A 19621-nucleotide genomic window follows, 5' to 3' on the forward strand; every position below is an offset into this window, starting at 1 on the left:
TTAGATAAGCCCAATCAACATATTCCAAAGATAATACATGTGTGAATTCCTTTGAAGCTTCACCTCCAACCAATGTCTGGCTCAGAACAGGGATAGATTGGAGGGGAATAAACCGGTCTGTCCAGATCATGGCAAATGAAGGGACGTGGAGAGGATAGTCTTGGTGGAGGAGGGGGAAATCAGGAATAAAGACTGGATGAAAGCTGGGCCCATGGCTCAAAGGAAAAAGGAAGATTCTGGAAGAGGACAGGGAGTTAGAAGTAGGAACTGCAGGTATGCAGGTTCTCCCCCACTTAAGGCTGAAGACTGCCTGGGCTAAACAGGACCTGCTTAACTATGTAAGAAGAAGCTAAAAATAAAAATTTCAAAACTTCTTGTGCATTTTTGCTCAGAAATAGGACCAAGGTTGAATGAAATTGGGTCCATTTTCATTTTGAAAGTGGACATGTTTAAGTCCAGACAAAAAACAAACAAGCAAGCAAACAAATGAACAAAAAACTCGCCACATATTCCTTTGAATTGCACTTTGAGTTTTTCACACCCCCGTAGTGCAGAGTAATTTTCCAGGTACTAGACAGAGGTAACTCATTTCAACTCTTTACATTTTGTGCTATAGTAACTAAAGCAATTGTACTATTATTACACATTGAAAGCATTTCCCTTGCTGCCTCTCATTTTTTAAATGCTGTTTAGAGAGAGAGAAGTGAGTTGTAATTAATTTTCTAATAATTCCTATAGGCAAAGAGGAGATTCAGAGACAGTATTTTTTGCTCTGAAGAGGATAACAATCTGTATTTCACCTACAGTGGCAAATCAAATGTCCTAGAGGTCAGAGAGCTCAACTACCAGGTACAAGGTCTACTTTATCTTGCTAATGTATACAACAATTTCCTGCTTGTAACATTTAGACACTGTAAAAAGTAACGTGAGTTAAATTACATATAGCAACTGGGACCTTATCTTACAGTTGTTGTACACACAAACATCATTGAAGCCGTGGAAGTTTTGGGTGCATGGTAAATACAGGATCAGGTCCTTGACTGCATTTTAAATAGTGGGCTAGAAAGATCCTCAGTTGCAGATGAGATATACTTCACACCGCTAACGGGTGGGACAGCCACCTTAGTGTTCTCCTGATCTGGGCAGACTCAGGGCAGCTTGAAGTTACGCCTAGATGACCAAAATCCAGGGGGCTACTGTGGCAGCTGGGGATCACCAGTGTGAAGGGTTATGTCTCCTTTCTCTCAGGAACATACCCTACGCTGGACAGAGAGTTGCAAAATACTAAATAGCTGCCGCAGACCTCACAAATCATGCCCGTTGATTTAACAAGAAGAAATTCAGTTTGCAAAGGGTTAATGCTTTGTGTATATTTGGTAAAGGGCAGGGCAGTATTTGCATTTTCAAACAGACAAATACACAGTATCTTTTATTTTAGAGAGACAGACAGATATTTGGTAATCAACCAGTTTGGCAATCAATCAATGATAAGAAAGAATATATGGAAACAATGCATGGTTGGCAAATGGAATTAGCTAAAACATAGTTTTGAGAATTTGCATCAGGTTGGTTGCAGCTATTTTCATGCATTTTCCACTTTGTAATATCTTAATTTTTTTTAAATATTTATTGCTACAGTATTGACTTTCTGAATGGAGGGCTTTTTTTTCTATTTATTTACATTAGGTTAACATGGCATCTCAGATTCCCTGGTATGAGAACCTAGCAGACATGAAAATGCCTTGGATGTGGAACACAGGCCCAGATTCCCATGTGCCAGCAATCCAGAATCTGAACTTTAAAGTTCAAAGTGGCCAGATGCTAGCTATTATAGGAAGCTCTGGTAGGACTGAAAGCTTTACTGCATTGACCAAGCCTTTACAATAAAATATACAATAGATGACAACAGCACTACTGAATGCCAAAGGATATATAACCATCCAACAGAGAAACACTCCCTAGAAATATATGTTATACATCGCTGCAGTATGCTCATAAAAAATATACGGTGGGCCCCCAGCAGAAGACAGTTAGATTTTGTTTGGGAAAGAATTTTTGTCATGATTTGTACATATGCTTGCCACACAGTTTCTTAAAGGATGGTTTTTCATCATTTGATTTTATGGGCCAGATTTCCTGGGTCTGCCTGGAACAATGCAAGGTGCCCGCAGTCCCTGAGCTGCTGGGAGTGAAGGGGCCTTGCACTGGCTGGCCCACCTCCAAAAGTGAGCGATCAACAGCTCTGACCAGAATACATAGCTACCCTGACCTCAGCCAGCGCTGAGCGTGTGCCATGGCAGTACTACCACCTTATGTCCACAGCCTGTCTTACTGCAGAGGTCAGTGGAATTTCCTCCATAATTCACCTGCTTCCTGGAGTTGTCTGGGTCTGAGATTTGCTTTCAAAACAAAGTTGTACCTTGGGAATCCTCCCTGATAAAAGAGCTTTGGATGGAACAATATTGTATTGCTGTGTATTTGTTAAGTAGCTTACAGTGAGCACAAACCCCATTCACCTAACTGGTCTTAAACAGTTTAAAAAAAAGTTTATTAACTATTTTATCAAATACTTTAGTGAGGTTGGTCAAAATTTCTGAGGGGTTTCGCTTTATTGTTAGTAATCACTGTGTCAGTGACAAGTGGATTGATATATGGTTTGCAAATGGATGGATTTCTTTAAAAAAAACACCTACATAAAAATCCCTCAAATCATCAAGCAGGGAATTAATCTTCTAAAATGAAGAGCAGCAATACATGAAATAATAAAATAATAATAATTAATAATGAAGGAACTGTGTGCATGTTTACAAACTATATCGCACAACATGAGAGAACAAGACATTTGTTATTTCCAAATGTCATTTTGCTTCCATTATTTTAGTCTTGTTCCCCCTAAGTGTGAGCCAATATTGCATTGTTTAAAAACACCATATTTATTCATGTTCACAATTCATTCCACAAAGCAAGCTTATAATACAAATTTAGGCCAAGTCCTGCAATCAGATCCAGTAGTGTGGACCCTATGTCCATGCAGAACACCCTGAGGCCAATGGGACTACTCCTGTGCCTAAAGTTAAGCCTGTGTAAAAGGTGTTTTGCTGGATCAGGGACAGAATTCTCAAGTCACCACACGATCAAGACCATGGTGAGCCAAAAATATGTGTAATTACATATGTGGTAAACTTCAGTTCATAACTTTGTTATGGGGGGGGGTAGGGTTGGGTTTTTAAGATTTCAGGCATCTTTGGAATTCAATTAGTGCCATTCCTTATGAGGCAGCAGTCTCGCTGGTAGTCCTCTAGCCCAGTGGCTCTCAACCTTTCCAGACTACTGTACAGTACTGCTTTCAGGAGTCTGATTTGTCTTGCGTACCCCCCAAGTTTCACTTCACCTAAAAACCACTTGCTTATAAAATCAGTCAGAAAAATACAACAGTATCACAGCACACTATTACTGAAAAATTGTTTACTTTTTAATTTTTTCCATATAATTATAAAATTAATCAATTGGAATATTCAGCATATAATATATAGAGCAGTATAAACAAGTTTTTGCCCATATGAAATTTTAGTTTGTACTGACTTTTCCAGTGTCTTATGTAGCCTGTTGTAAAACTAGGCAAATATCTAGATGAGTTGATGTACTCTCTGGAAGACTTCTGCGTACCCCCCAGGGGAAAGCATACCCCTGGCTGAGAACCACTGCTCTAGCCTAAGAGCTCACATTATAACTTCTAAAGATGTCCTAAACCTTTGGCTCAAAACAAACAGTCAAACTTGAACTCAGGTCTCCTTCACAGGCTGTTCTCCTTCAGGGGTTCTGAAATAAGCTACAGAGAGGGCTTAGGATAGGGGTGAATATGGAGGCACATGAATGTGGCAAAAACATTTGCCTCGTTTTTGTGACCAAATGGAACTGCTCTAGAATTTGACCCAGAGAGATTTTTAACTTTTTAAATTATGATTTTTCTAGCCTGTGGAAAAACATCCTTACTTGATGTGATAACCTGTCGAGATCACGGTGGCAAAATTAAGTCTGGCCAAATCATAATCAATGGACAACCCAGTACTCACCAGCTTGTTAAGAAATGCATTGCACATGTGCGGCAGGATGATCGACTACTACCCAGCCTAACTGTCAAAGAAACATTATTATTCGTTGCAAAACTGCGGCTCCCGAAGACTTTTTCAGACTCACAAAGGGAAAAAAGGGTAATTAGAGCTGCTGGGGAAAAAATAAAGTTGTCAAAAATGCATTTGACATAATTATCCAAGTATGTTTGGGGTAAGAACAGCTAAATTGAACTGGGCATTTGTTGTGTAAGTCATAAAGTCTAAAGTTTGATTTGTCTATTTTTGCTTATAAATAGGTTTTAATTTTTTTTGCTCCCAGATAGAAGGCTGCAGTTGTTCCAAATGGCAATTTAGGGAAAGCTTTATGGGAGCTAAAATGAGAAATGAATTGCTGAATTTTTAGAAAATGTTGCCTCTGAGAAAGTCAAGATTTGTTTTAAATGGCTATTGATCAGATAGCACAGTAATATTTGAATGACGATTAAAGCCAAACGTAATTTTGGACTGTGCATTATACTTAATGATTAAACAACTAACCCTTGCTTTATCCTGGAACCACCAGGTGGAAGATGTTATAGCAGAACTGCGGTTACGACAGTGTGCAAACACAAGAGTAGGGAATGAATACATCCGAGGTGTGTCGGGGGGAGAAAGGCGAAGGGTAAGCATTGGAGTGCAGCTGCTGTGGAACCCTGGTGAGCATAAAGTCATTCATCTTAATTAAACCACAAAACCAGATGGGGGAGGAGGGGGTTTACATTAGTAAGGGAAATATTCCTCCCTCCCCCCCCACCACTGGCTGCAGCAATTGTGCCTATTTACATTAAATACAAGCAAGGAATATTATTTACTTGGACATTAGTGGCTTTATTATGCAGTTTATTGACCTAATCTGCTCCCATTTAAGTCACCATAAGAATTTCTGTTAACTTCAGTGGCATCAGAATCAGAACCTATATCTTGTAATCTCTTTTCCAGTGTTATGTGCCCAGTCTTTCAAACGCCTGTGCACACTAGTAGTCCTGTTGACTTCAGCTGGGCTACTTGTGAGAGTAAAGATTATGTTAGTAACAATCTGTAGGATCAGGGTACTAGATGGTAATCTCAGTGCCTGTGGCTACACTGGGATTTTTCAGATTTGTAAATTACCCCAGGCAGTGAAAACTGCAATGCAGAGAAAACTCAGGCAGGCTCAGTTGTTCTTTACACCTGTTCTCACCAGCCAACATGGTTGTAATAAAGCCTAATCCATGTGTACACTGAAGTTTCTATCAGTACCCTTGCCTTCTTTAGGAAACATGGGTCTGAATATTCCCAGTGTAGATAAGGCTATTTTTTCCACAATTACAGGAAAGGCAAAAAAATGTTTTTCAGCATGTGCTGCTCAGGAAAAGAGGTATGTATTAATGCAAAACATTTTCTGTTTCCAGGAAAAGAAAAATTAAATACAATTTTTTCCTTTTTAGCACTTCAAACTCTATATTTACTCATAATAAGCTCTTCAGGGCAGGAACCATGGTCCAGATCCTCAAAGGGTTTTAGGTGGGAGCTACGTGCCTAAATATCTTTTAGGATCTAGGTCCATGATTTTGTGTGTGCCTGTACAGCACTTGATACTACTTGGGGCCACTCGGTGCTATGGTAATATAAATAGTGAATAATACCAGATCTCAAAATGTTTGACATTATCTCACTTGAGTTTTCAACGACCAGTTGCAAAGAAACCTTCAGATAGAAAATATTAATGTAGAACTTATTTCTCCTCTCTTCACTTTCATGCTCCTATTTTTTTTTATTTTATTTTTTATAACTTTGGCTCTCTGGTTTTGAGGCCTTTACACACCCTGACACTGTGTGACTCGATGCAAGTGGTCTGAACACATAGAATATGAGTAGAAGTATTACCGTAAACTCTAACCACACTGAATCTACCTCTCATGTAACATACACTAACTCCTCGTTTAATGTTGTAGTTAAGTTCCTGAAAAATGCAACTTTGAGAGAAATGATATTAAGCGAATCCAATTTCCCCATAAGAATTAATGTAAATAGGGGGGTTAGGTTCCAGGGAAATTTTTGTCACCAAACAAAAGACTATATTATATATATATATATGTACAGCATAAGTTTTAAACAATTTAATACTGTACACAACGATGGTGATTGTGAAGCTTGGTTGAGGTGGTGGAGTCAGAGGGTGGAAGAGGGTGGGATATTTCCCAGGGAATGCCTTACTGCTAAATGATGAACTAGCACTCGGCAGAGCCCTCAAGGGTTAACACGTTGTTAATGTAGTCTCACACTCTACAAGGCAGCACAAATGAAGGGAGGGGAGACAGCATGGCAGACAGAGACAGAGACACACACCCTGTGTGTGGGAGAGAGAGATGAGCATTGCCCCTTTAAGTATGCTGACCGCACTCTTAAGTACACTGCCTTTTTAAGTAGATCAGGAAATTGAGAAAGCAGCTGCAACCAGCAAGCTCCCTCCTTCCTGAGCCCTGTTGTCTGCCCCCCTCCCCCCCGCCCCGCTCAGTGGAGATGGGATAAGCAGGAGCAGGGAGGGGGACACCCTGACATTAGCCCCCGTCTTCCCCACACCCCTGCACAGCAAGCAGGAGGCTCCCGGGAGCAGTTCCAAGGCAGAGGGTAGGAGCAGCACACGGCAGTGGGGGGGAGGGACACCTGAACTGCCCAGCAATTGATAGCCTGCTGGGCGACTGCTGCACAGGGAACTTAGGGGAGCCGATAGGGGGGCTGCTGGTCCAGGCTGGTTCCAAGCCCCCACCAGCTAGCTCCAACGGGCTGCTCTTCCTGCAAGCAGTGAACAAAGCAGGCGGCTGCCAAACAACATTATAAGGGAGCATTGTGCAACTTTAAACAAGCGTGTTCCCTAATTGACCAGCAACGTAACAACAAAACAACGTTAACCAGGACGACTTTAAGTGACAAGTTATTGTACATGGAAAGATACAGAACTGACTACTGTTACGTTCTTGTTTCTATTATATAAAGCTGGAGTTAGGAGAAAAACATTGGAAATTAAAATATGGGGCCTAAATCTACTCCCAGTGAAAGTCAATGCCAATTCTTATTGATTTCTGTGGGAGCAGGATTGGGACTACAGAAAATGGTTTGGTAATGTGGAGAAAGAACTTTAGGGAAGGGAATTTTCTCCTTGTTAAATAATATTTGATCTTGCTGCTTTAAAAAAAATCTTTAAAAATGTATAAATAAGATTTTACGTACTGGTACCATTTCACATGCAACACAAAATCCTACAATGCTTCCCATCATCGCCTTTTCTCTTTGACAGGAATACTGATACTTGATGAACCCACATCTGGACTAGATAGTTTTACTGCTCACAATCTTGTGATTACACTATCCAGGCTTGCCAGAGGAAACAGATTAGTTCTCCTTTCAGTTCACCAGCCCCGATCAGATATCTTCCAACTCTTCGATTTAGTTCTTCTGATGACCTCTGGAACTACCATCTATTCTGGAACAGCCCGGAGCATGGTCCAATATTTCACAGAAATAGGCTATCCCTGCCCAAAATTCAGCAATCCTGCAGATTTCTATGGTTAGTATCAAATGTGATTAAACAAATACAAATGGGGTGCATGAAATCATTTATTTTCATAAGCTTATGTAATGCACTGATTTTTATTGAATTACATGTGGTTACTGTCCGATAGGTGACTTATAAACCAATGCTGTATCAGAGCTTTTGTTATTCTTTGCTGGAGTAACAGTTTAAAAATAAGCGGAACTGTATGGCAAAACCAACCTTAAGTAACTGTGTATGTGACAATCCATCCACCCCTGCAAAGTATGGCTCATGTTTGTACTTGCTTTGTTTCACACACTGTTAGTCCCACATTTTACATGCTCTGGAGCTTTCTGCACCTAGTACAAAGTAAGGGACCCAATCAGTTGCTCTTCTTCAGAGATCTCTTTACCTTCTGGTTTCCAGGGTGGGAAACTGGTTTCCTAAGGTAAGTAACTTCACTACTTCCTGGGCAGGGGAGCATTATGGGGGCTATAGGAGTTCCCTGTTGTTCCTGTTGTGGGATACTTGGCGGCGGGGGGAGCGAACTGCCAGTACTTTGTTCCTCTTGGCAAAGAAATCTGAAGTTACTGTCCCAGGTTCCTCCCTGGAGTTGCCAGTTTCTTGGAGGTGTTACTCCTGGCTTTGCCTGGCCCATGCCCCAGTGGCTCAGAGGGCTATGTGCAGCTCAGGGAAAATCTTACCCTGCAGGACTCTGAGGCAGATGCTCAATCCTGTGGTCCCCAGTCGGCTGGGGCCCAGCGGACTTAGGCAGCCTTGCTGCAGGGTGACCCCTCTAGGTGTGTCTGGAGTTGTGCTGGGGGAGCTAGCTCCAGCACTCAAGGAAGGAAAGCTGCAGTCACTGGTAGAGGCCTGGACTTGGAGCACAATGAGGCTCTCCCCACCCCAGGGCTGCGCCCAGGGTGAACAGCACCTCCACCTGGGGAGACGCTGTCTCAGAGGCACTCTGGGAAGTCTCCCTGTCATTTGGCCTTCTCTAGGCAAGATCTTTGTGGTTAGTGTCCTTCCTTGAGTGTAGCCCTCCAAACACACTGGTGTCCACACATGCAGAACTATGGCTAGAGTGTCACTGGGCACGTCTCTAGTCCTCTCTCCTTGGCCACAAGGGCCTGTGAGTAGCAGCCAAATAGCAGCAGCCAGAACCCCCTTCCCATTAGCCTGGGGCAGCCTCCTTAGCTGGGCACCCGAAGTGTTCTCCAGCTGGTAGCAGCCAGATTCCCCAGCTCAGGTTCAGTAGCAGGGGCTGGAAGTAGGGTTGCAAACCCTCTGGGATTGTCCTGGAGTCTCCAGCAATTAAAGATGAGTCTTTAATTAAAAATTATGTCATTTGATGAAACCTCCAGGCATATGTCCAACCAAAATTGGAACCCTAACTGGAAGACCAATTAGAACCTTCCATCTAGTCCAGGACAAGGAGTAACCAGACTTACCTGGCCACCAACCAGGGGTTTGCCAGAAGCAGTCAGGAGCACAACAATTCCTCTATTCCAGCAGCTCACTCCATGCGACGACCTTATTAGCCTTACACCAGGATATTTACTGCGAATTATTTAAACAATGGGTTGCATATTCATTAATATGCAACTAACGGTTTGTATGTTTGCTTAAATTCTCCAGATTTCTGATCCGTCAGCCTTAATGTGTATGGAGAAATGGAGTGTCTGAAGGATTCCAGCCCTTCTACTTGGGGGAAAATGGTGCTATAGCAGAGAAAAAAATAGTGTTTTAGTGGAGATTTTTCAAAAGCTTGTCTTTCATCCTGTCCTGTGTACAGGACACACTGGAGATATTTTGTGCTACTTGTCTCAAATCTGAATACTGTAAATTAGCTGATCACATCCTAAAGTGAGAGATCACATCCTAAATGTAATGTATTGTGTCTTCGTTCATGGAATAATCAGTTTAGACTGCCTGTGGACTCATGGAACAATCATGGTCAAATTAGCAGTTTATCTGCTCCTTGCCTGAGCCTTGATCATCTGTTTATGCAGTGTAATTTATCATTCTGTAAACCGTAGCTGGCCAAGCTTGTATGCCCCTATGCTCAACTTGATTGTTGAACTGTGATTGTTTGGGCACTTGGATGTGATGGGATGGGATAACATTTGAACACTGCATCTGATCAATTCCAAAATTTTAGCAAATGTTCTATGTATCAATGGGCAGAACCCTATTGATTTGGGGGAAAATTGGAAAACTGGAAGGAAGAAATGGGGACACACAGAGTCCTGATAGTTGGTTAGCAGACTTGTCCCCTTCAACCACCTCTGTAATTGTCTATAGAGCAAAGAACCTGTTGATGGCAGCCACTAACATATATCTCCCCATCTCAGTTTAAAATTTTGACACCCTGAATGACTTAGCTCCCAGACAGGTAAATAAATAAATAAGGATGGTTGAGGGGCAAGGGAAAAAAGGAGCACACACAGAATCCTGGTGGAGAAGAGAATGGGGGACCTTTATACGGGAGGAAGGGAGGCACATGGAGCCCTTGAAATGGGGAAGAAGAGGGTACAGTGGTAGAGGGGGAGGGAGCTGTTGGAGACACTCAGAGCCCCTGTATGTGACAAATAGGGCATGCAAGGGCAGACTAAGCCCTCTAGCCACTAGCTTGCATTCCCAAACTAGAAAAAAAAGTATTTATACCATAATAGTAAAATATAATGTTGTAGTGTCAACCTGAAAAGCATCCACTTTTTCCTTCAGAAATTTGATAATGTTAATTCAGGATTTGCATGTTGTCTATAGAAAACTTAGGGAACACAGTGCAGATACTGAAGTAATGGTATTGAGTTATGTAGAGCAATTGACAAACATTTTAAGAGTGACCACTGTCGCACCATATCATACATATGTGCTATAATTAGGTAGGTTCTATTGACGATGAAATTTATTACTAGCAATACATATATGAGTAAATTATCATATCTTAGGTATGTAGACCCATATCAGATAATGTCTTGCAGTTGATTTGACCAGCATTGATAACCGGAGCAAAGAGAAGGAGATGGAAAGTCAGAAAAGGGCAAGGTCACTTGCCACCTTGTTCTGGGAGAAGGTCAAAGATTTTGATGATTTCTTATGGAAAGCTAATGAAGGAGACTGTGTGACAACTGTTTACAGTGAACAAAGGTAAAATAATAATGTTATTTATAAAAGAAGGTGATATGCTTGATCTGAAACAGTTTCTGAAATTGAGCTACTCCCGTTTTCTCTCTCTTTGCTTTTGAACAGTTCCCTTTTCACTCCAGAAGAGGTGATTAACATGCATTCCCCTTCAACTGATCAGTTACCAGGTGGCTTAAAGCAGTTTACTGTATTATTCAGGTAATCTTATTTTGAAAAGAAACTGATGTCTTGCAGGAATAACATTTAAAAGTGCAAAGGAAATGAATGTTAAGAGAGAAGCATGAAGAGCAAGCTGAACATAGGCTGAAAGTCTGGAAAAAGCTGGTCATGGGTTTGTATCACACTGGAATGTAGCAGTTGTTATATCAGATCTGACCATACGTCCATCCCATATCCTGCCACTCTTACTTCATTCTTCAGAGAAAGGCAGCCACACCTTTCCTTGATAAATCTAGCCAACTGCACCATGCTCCCCCAAGCAAGGGGATTCAAGAAATTTCATCAACTCATTTTGACTAAGACAGCATGAGGCATGAGATTTGTTTATCCTTATTTTAGCATGATTGTTACTGGTGGTGGCTGCTGTAGTTGGCTGTGACATTCACTAGTACTTTCACAATTACTCAAAAAATTTTAATTAATTGGCTTAATGTGTCTGGAGTACCACTACTATCTGCTGGGTCAGTGGTGGGCAAACTTTTTGGCCCGAGGGCCACATTGGGGAATAGAAACTGTATGACGGGCCATGAATGCTCACAAAATTGGGGTTGGGGGTGGGGCTGGGGATGAGGCGTTTGGGGTGTAGGAGGGTGCTTTGGGCTGGGACTGAGTGGTTTGGAGGGTGGGAGGGGGATCAGGGCTGGGGCAGGGGCACAGGTTCTGGATGGGGTGCAGGCTCTGGGGTGGGGCTGGGGATGAGAGGTTTGGGATGCAGGAGGCTGCTGGGATCAAGGGGTTTGGAGAGCAGGAGGGGGATCAGGGCTGGGGCAGGGAGTTGGGGCTTGGGAAGCTTAGGGGGTGCAGGTTCTGAGCTGCACTTACCTCAAGCGGCTCCTGGAAGCAGTGGCATGTCCCTTCTCCAGCTCCTATGCGGAGGTGCTGCCAGGCGGGTCTGCACTCTGCCCCATCTGCAGGCACTGCCCCTGCAGCTCCCATTGGAATGCGTAGAAGCTGGAGCGAGGCCATGCTGCGGCTTCCGGGAGCCTCGTTTTTACAGCCCCTGACCCTGCACCTCGGCTGGAGCGGGGCCAAGCTGCGTGGTGTGGCTCACGGGGCGGATTCAGCCTGAGGGCCATAGTTTGCCCACCTCTGTGCTGGATCATGCCAGAATTATTTAACGGTGTTTCATTTATCTGTAAACAGGGATTCTGCTTTAGCTCACACGATTGGATCTATATTTTGGAGCTGGAGGATCTGATTTCTATCCTCACTTCTACCATGAATTTCCCAATGACCATGCTATCTAGAATGATGAAACATGAAGTGCTAGCTGGCCAGAGATTTGTTACAATAGTTTTGATTTGTACTATACATGTTCCTGTCTAAAAGGCCAAATTCTCGTCCCATCTGAAGTCAATGTGGTTCCATATGTGTCAATGATAAGAGAATCAGGCCAAATTATTTAAATGTAGTTTAACTGGCATTATTAGCTATTATAGTGTCTTACGGTCAGTGTTGTTGTTTTTCTTAGTCGTCAAATCTCCAGTGACTTCAGAGATCTTTCAACGTTATTAATCCATGGATCTGAGGCCCTTCTAATGTCATTATTAATTGGATTCTTATACTATGGTCATGAGAAAACCAAGCTATCTATTCAGGACACAGTAGCACTGTTGTTTATGATAGGTGCACTAATCCCCTTCACAGTGCTTTTGGATGTTATTGCAAAATGTAAGTGTCTGTCAGTTTTAGTGATAATGCTTTAAGACAATCAAACAAAATAATACTTAAATTGCTAATGAAAAATGTATTGACTATGGGCAGTTCTAGCATGAAATATACCTGTCTGTTTCTGTTTTATACTGTAGGTCATTCAGAAAGAGCTATGCTTTATCATGATTTAGAAGATGGGATGTATACTGTTACTCCCTACTTCTTTGCTAAGGTAATTGGTTTCAGCTGTCAAGAAAAGTGTATATCTGGTTTTAACATGAAAAGTAAAAGCCTTGTGTGTGGGTGATGAAATTTTGTTCAGACTTCACACTTATCATGCCTGTCATCTAAAGCAGTCATCATGCTTCCCAAACATTTATTAACTAATTAATTAAGCCTCACAATGCTCTTAAGCATCTGTCTCCATAAACCATGAGCCTGGTCCTAGGTCAGAAAGTAGTCAAGGTCCAAGAGGATCCTTTCACTGGCTACTCTTAGACTGCTGGGACAAGGGGATTTGTAAGTCTCACTGGGTGGGATAGGGCAGGAGATGGAAAAGTCTTAGGTCAGATCAAACTAGGGGAGTTATTCTCTGTTGTCTAACCAATGAGCTGTCAGACTGCAGGGGCTGTCACACTTGCCCCCTTTAAGGAAAATGAGCCCTTTTGTGTTGTTGGAGGTGCAGGTGTAATCTTCCACCATTCACTGGCCAGTCCCATGAGTAGAGAAATGGTAAAAGTGGGTCTTTGACTAAAGAGGGCTGTGGCTTATCATTGCCCTCTGTGCTAATGGGTGAGAGAACAAGGTCAGCATTACCATTTAGGCAATCAAGGTAGAGATGTTTGTTTTCAATGGGCAATAGTTGTTTCATAGGAAACAGACATCATTGAAGGGCAAGCACCATCACTTTCACTTCGGGTTGTCCCTGGTTGAGGTGGTGGGGCAAAGTCCAGTGACTCAAGTGTATAATTTAGAGAGCGTGCCTAGAAATCAGACTGGATGATTGCTTTCACAATGCGTCTTTGACTTGGTGTTCAGCAAGGGATACATTTTTAAAGGGGTGTCACCGTGGCATAAATTTGTGGTTGCAATTATTTGTGACCCAGTTTTGCTGTTAGTCATGTCTGAACACAAATGGCATTTATATGATTTCCAGATGCTGGACAGCGGAAGTGTTTTATTATTTGTTCCCTCAAGAGCTTCTATACATAGTTTTGGCTCCCAAAGTGGTTTTTTAAAAAAATTGTCTCTAAAATAACAAGCCTGGAGCTGGTTCTGAAGCACAATTTGGTGCCAACTTTGGGAATACTGAAAAGGAAATGTGTTGTTTTGGATAGTTTTACATACCTTTTTTTCTGCATACCTCATTGTTGAAGTGCTGTTGTGAGTTTAGTAACATGAAGAGGCGCGTGTTACAGAAGAATCTTTGTAAATGCTGCAGTCTGACGCAAAATAGCAATGCTAGGTGTACATGCATCCATTAGACACCTTCTCATCATTTTGACTGAGAAGTATGTAGCATAAAAAAGTGACATAGAATGTGGCAATTTCATCTTTCACCTTTGAGGGCCAAATTTTGTTTGACCCAATAGTGATTGGAGAAAACCACCATATTAAATGTATGGAGCACAACTGTTTCCGAAAAAAACATTACAAAGATACTTTTTAAAATATGCTTTGTTATTGCCAGAGCTGAGGCTAGCCCCTTCCTTTAGGAAAGCTCTGCTTGCCACAGCATCTGTAATTTAGGTTTCCATTCCCAAACAAGATTTAAAACCCCCATGAGTGGTTCTGGGGGAAAAAATATTCTTTATAGTTCATAGACAACACAGTTTTCACAATGAAATTATATCAATTTTTTATGAATCGTAGCAGTAGAGGTATACTATTAAGTGACCTTCAAGTACACTCCTACTTAACTCCCATGGGTAAAGTGATTACATCACTACATATGCCTTTTATTACTTATGTATGAAAAATTTAATATTTTTGTTTTCCAATGGATTAACTCAGTGATTCTCAAACTGTGGGTCGGGCGCAGCAAAGTGGGTCGCAACCCCTTAAAATGGGTGGCCAGGGCTGGCTTAGACTTGCTGGGGCCCAGGCCTGAAGCTGAAGCCTGAGTGCCACCAGCTGGGGCTGAAGCTGAAGCCCGCGGGAGTCGGGGCTCAGGTTCAGGCCCCCAGCCTGGGACTGAAGCCCTTGGGCTTTGGCTTTGCCCCCCCCACCCCAGGGCAGGTGGACTCAGATTTCAGTCCCCCCTCCTGGGGTCATGCAGTAATTTTTATTGTCAGAAAGGGGTCACGGTGCAATGAAGTTTGAGAACCCCTGGATTAACTAGTTTGCAAAACGTGCTGCCCCAACTGTAGGCAAAAACGAGGAAGAAGGGACGAATGATCTTCCTAGTGGAGGATTTGAAGTGTACTCATCGTAAAGATTCAACAGAATTTGAACTAAAATACATTTGCAGAGACTCATTACTGGCATTATTGCCATCAGGTTTATGAGCTTTTATGGGAAATGTCTTAGATTCCCAGAAACTGACAAACTGTAAGAAAACAAGGCATATAATCCTTAACAAGAAGCCTGTCAGTTTTAGGTTTTAGTTATAGAAAATGTCACAACTAGAAACAGAAGGAAAATTAGCTAGGATCCTCCTTTTTCTGTTTTTTTTAGTGTGTCACTGACGAAGGTGATCACATTTTAATAGGTTATTTCCTGCAAAATATTAAAAAATACATATATTAATATGAGAAAGTTCAGTGGTTTTTTTCCTGTTAACAGATTTTGGGGGAGCTCCCAGAACACTGTGCTTTTGTAATAATTTATGGAGTTCCTATCTACTGGCTGACAAATCTCAATCCTGAACCAGAACATTTCCTCCTTAACTTCCTGGCAGTCTGGCTTGTGGTTTTCTGTGCCCGAGCAATGGCACTATGGATGGCAGCACTGCTCCCAACACTGCAGTTGTCAGCCTTCTTTGGCAATGTGCTTTTCACAACCTTCTTCCTGAGTGGCGGTTTCGTGGTAAGCCTAGAAAGCCTGTGGCTAGGTAAGACTGGCAAGTGCAGTCATAACTGGCAACTACTTACAGCTTTTGTAAATCATAGGCAATGTTTTTGAGGCATTATGGCCTAGTGGATAGAATACTGGACAGGAACTCAGGTAACCTGGGTTCTAATCACAACTCTTCTGTTGTCTTATAGGGTGGTGTTGGATAATACCGTTTGTCACTATGTGCCTCAGTTTCCCTATCCATCTATAAAATGGGAATAATATCTACAATGTTTTGAGATCTATGGATAAAAAGCACTATTTAAGAATGTATTATATGTACTGTACATTATTTTTGTTCTTTTCTAGGGTTTGTAAATATATAACTAATTCAAAGATGAGTACAAAACCTGTCTCACTGAAAAATTCAAATTACACTCAAGGCTACATTATAAGTGTAATTCAGAAAGCCTTTAACACAGAATTTAGCACTGTCATGTAACAGATAGCAACAGAATATAAGTTGCTTTGCTACTGCAGTATTTGAAGTGTCAAGTTAAATATTTAAAGAAAAGAAATTTAGGCTAAAAACTTAAATGAAAAATAGTTTAATTATTTTTACTGATAATGCTTATTTAGTTTTAGCTCGAGTTGTACAATGAATATAGATGTCTCAATTGTACTGGTTTCAGAGTAGCAGTTTATGGTCAGTTTTAGTCAATATCAGGTTCTCAAAGCACAAGGACAGAACTCCAATGTCTGAACGACATAATAAACATTTGTTAGAGTGCAATTTAAATAAAGCTTTATTGGAATATTTTCAAAAATCACGGAGACCTTTCTATTAGTTTTACATTTTATAAAGTCTTGTTTGTTTTTAAAACAAAACTTAAAATTTTAGTCAGATTTGACCTGAGTCTGTCCTCTTTTATAATTTTATTACTGGAACAAAGTGGCTCTGTAAAATATATAAAATAAAAACAAACCAACAAATCAAAAAACCTTATAGCAACTGGGGATGTGCAAAAAGCCTTCCAGAAGAGCTTCAGTCCTTTTTTTGCCATCCTCAATTCTTCATCCAGTTTTGGGTATCACATTTCTATGCATATTTAATTTGTGTGGACAAACGAATCAAAGACTTAGCTGATATGAGGATGTTGATTCCTACAACCTACATAGACATGGCGTTAGATATAATAGGTTCATTTTGTGTGTTTATATTAAGACAGATTCCTCCCTTTCTTTCTCCACCCCTCCTACCGTCTTTTCCAGTTCCATTTTGGATTTCTAAAATATCTTTTGTCAGATGGAGTTATGAAAGCCTGATGCAAATTCAGTTCACTGAACTCACATACCAAATGACCGTTGGAAATGCTACCTTTCAAATCCCAGGGAAACTTGTAAGTCAGTCTCCCAGAGAGATTTTTATATTTGATAAATAATTTGAGGAATAGCTACTAAGGCACTGATTATTGTAGTTGACTAAATGATATATGCCTTGATTCCGCAAAGCACTCTCAGGGCGTGCTTATGCTCATTGACTTTGCTAAATTGGAGCCGTGGTGCATGCTGTTTGGCCTTTGGCATAAGCCTGAGCTGCCTCACCACCATGGTTTGGTAGGATTATACGACTGCTCCCTTTCCCTGCCAACTCGCTATCTGATCTCCTACATAGGCCAAGTGGGAAATGAAGTGGTCAGAGTTTGACAGAGCCGTATTAAATTAGTCCCATCCCAGCATACAGGAGGGAAGGAAAGAGATTGTTTCCCCCTCTACTAGGGAACCGTCAAAGCGTGCTTGAAGCAGTACAACAGGATGGGTGCCGGTTGCTGGAAGAATAAGGTGGAGAGCCACTGGTGTAGTGATTGAATGTCTTGGCATTTCATTTTTGGAATGCCTGTTACTGTAGATGCTAAATGGAAAGAGTCTGGTGGTCTCTCTTTGGTCCTCCAATGGATGTGTGTTCATATACTGAAGACACCATATCATACAGCACAAATGGCAGCCTCTGCTTGAGGCAGGTCCATGCAGTGGCAGATTTGTGTCACAATATTTACATGGTGCCTTGCTATCTGGGGAGGGGGAAAATGAAATAGATTTTTAAAGAGCAAATAAAGCAATAATTCCCTTCACAAACCTCAGCTACACATTTGTTGGAAAACAACGTTTAGAAATAGAGCTGTGTTCCTCCTAATGATACACTTGTTGAGAGATGTGACAAAGCTGATCCTGCTGTAATTGAAAATAAGAACATAAAAGCCACCAGGGGCAAGGCAGGAAGAGGAGCAAAACTAAGGAGATGTGACACTTTGCACATCCATTTTAAAGAGGTTTTTAATTACTATTTTGTGATGTCTGTGCTTACAGGTAATTCAGGCTATGAATCTGGACTCGTATCCTCTCTATGCAAGCTACCTCATCCTCGTCGGTATTATTAGTGGTTTCATGGTTTTATACTACTTATCTCTGAGGTTTATCAAGCAGAAATCAAATCAAAATTGGTAACAGGTAAAAATGAAGTAAAATATTAGCGCTAGTGGGTGGTAGGTTATTGTGACTCTTGTAAAACACCTGTCCACTCCCTCACCACAAAAGGGATCTCACCTTTTATACTTCACAATGTCCATATGTTTTATTAATACCCTACAGCAAAGATATACTGTAAAAAATCATTCTTTTAATATCACATTGTTTTATGTAAACCACTGGATGGCAGCAGAATACAGATAGTTGAAAGCCAGCTTCAGAATCTTTGACTCTGTGCTGTAAGTGGTAAAAAAAAAAAAAAAAAGAAAAAAACCCTACTAAAAATTGTGCCTTCAACATTTTTTCCTTTTGACATCATCATTATATAGGTGACAAGATGCATGTCACTCAGATATATGTTTTAGTTCAAGAATATGGGGCAGATCCTCAGCTGGTGTAAACCAGTGTAGCTCCCTTGACTTAAATGCACGTACATCAATTTACACCAATTGAGGACCTGGCCCATAGTTTCTGAATATTGATCATATACTTAATTTGGAGACTCAGAGTAACAGTATAATGAAAATAATGATCTACATTTTTCAACATCTCTCACCCACAAAGATCCCAGTATATACACTATATATAAATCACTTCATCAGTGCAAGAGAGCAGAGAGAGAATGGTAACTTTGTAACAAAGCCATTTAGGACAGGAGATTAAGCGTATGATTTCATTGAAGCTACGGAAGCATTTTATGTAGGCAGAAGGTAATGATCCAAACCAGAGAGTTAGAATTCCAGTGTAAAGGAGTTAAAAATAACTCAGAACAATTGTTCAATGTTTCAGAGATTCTGCATTTGTATTTTATTTGCATGTTGTTGATGCAGTTTTGTTGACTGTATGGATGATTCCTTGTTACAACTCAACGTGTCACTATGTATTATACTGCCATTGTCTATAGTTGACAATATTAATAAACTGTCATTACAAAAAAAAAAACAAACCAATGATCATCCCCCCGCATGCAAACAGTCAGTGTTTTAGCAGTTTACTAAGTCTGTATCCTCACGTTCTTGGTGCTGAATACTCCCGGCCTGCTTTTTTTTTTTATTTTTTTTTTTTAACAGGTTGATGGTGCATTCAAAGAATGCCTGTAGTTGTGCATCTAGTTACACGCTTACATGTAACGCACACAAGGTTATGCAACGACCATGACTGCTCACACAGATTAGACACAGTGTGTGCAAGTGGCTGCACTTAGCAGTTTCCACGTGAAATTATCTCTTTTCCCTGTGCAGTCATACTAAGTGCATGTATAAATTAGATTTTAACTTTGTTCAAAAAACAGGACATGATTTGGATGCATTCCTAAATATCTGTACGTTTATAAATCTCCTGTTCTCATTTCAATCATTGTAATACTTCAGTTCTTGGAAAACATACTTTAATTAGTTATAATGCAGTGGACGTGATATAAATACACTTTTTTTTAAAAAAGGGAACATCTCAA

The 19621-nt window shown here is 41.0% G+C and overlaps 1 protein-coding gene across 1 annotated transcript in view; it reads left to right on the forward strand.

Annotated features, from left to right (window-relative positions):
- DYNC2LI1 (dynein cytoplasmic 2 light intermediate chain 1) overlaps positions 1-19621 on the forward strand; it is a 111176-nt gene that overhangs the window by 87151 nt on the left and 4404 nt on the right. The window contains exons 14-25 of the mRNA XM_077811968.1: positions 739-849; positions 1687-1843; positions 3973-4211; positions 4636-4768; positions 7390-7659; positions 10614-10779; positions 10882-10974; positions 12467-12666; positions 12804-12880; positions 15433-15700; positions 16915-17042; positions 18010-18150. Coding sequence (XP_077668094.1) covers positions 739-849; positions 1687-1843; positions 3973-4211; positions 4636-4768; positions 7390-7659; positions 10614-10779; positions 10882-10974; positions 12467-12666; positions 12804-12880; positions 15433-15700; positions 16915-17042; positions 18010-18147 — 1980 coding nt within the window. The 3' untranslated portion in view covers positions 18148-18150. The remainder of the gene's footprint in view (positions 1-738; positions 850-1686; positions 1844-3972; positions 4212-4635; positions 4769-7389; positions 7660-10613; positions 10780-10881; positions 10975-12466; positions 12667-12803; positions 12881-15432; positions 15701-16914; positions 17043-18009; positions 18151-19621) is intronic.

Source organism: Eretmochelys imbricata, chromosome 3, assembly GCF_965152235.1.
Source record: "Eretmochelys imbricata isolate rEreImb1 chromosome 3, rEreImb1.hap1, whole genome shotgun sequence".
Lineage (NCBI taxonomy): Eukaryota > Metazoa > Chordata > Testudines > Cheloniidae > Eretmochelys > Eretmochelys imbricata.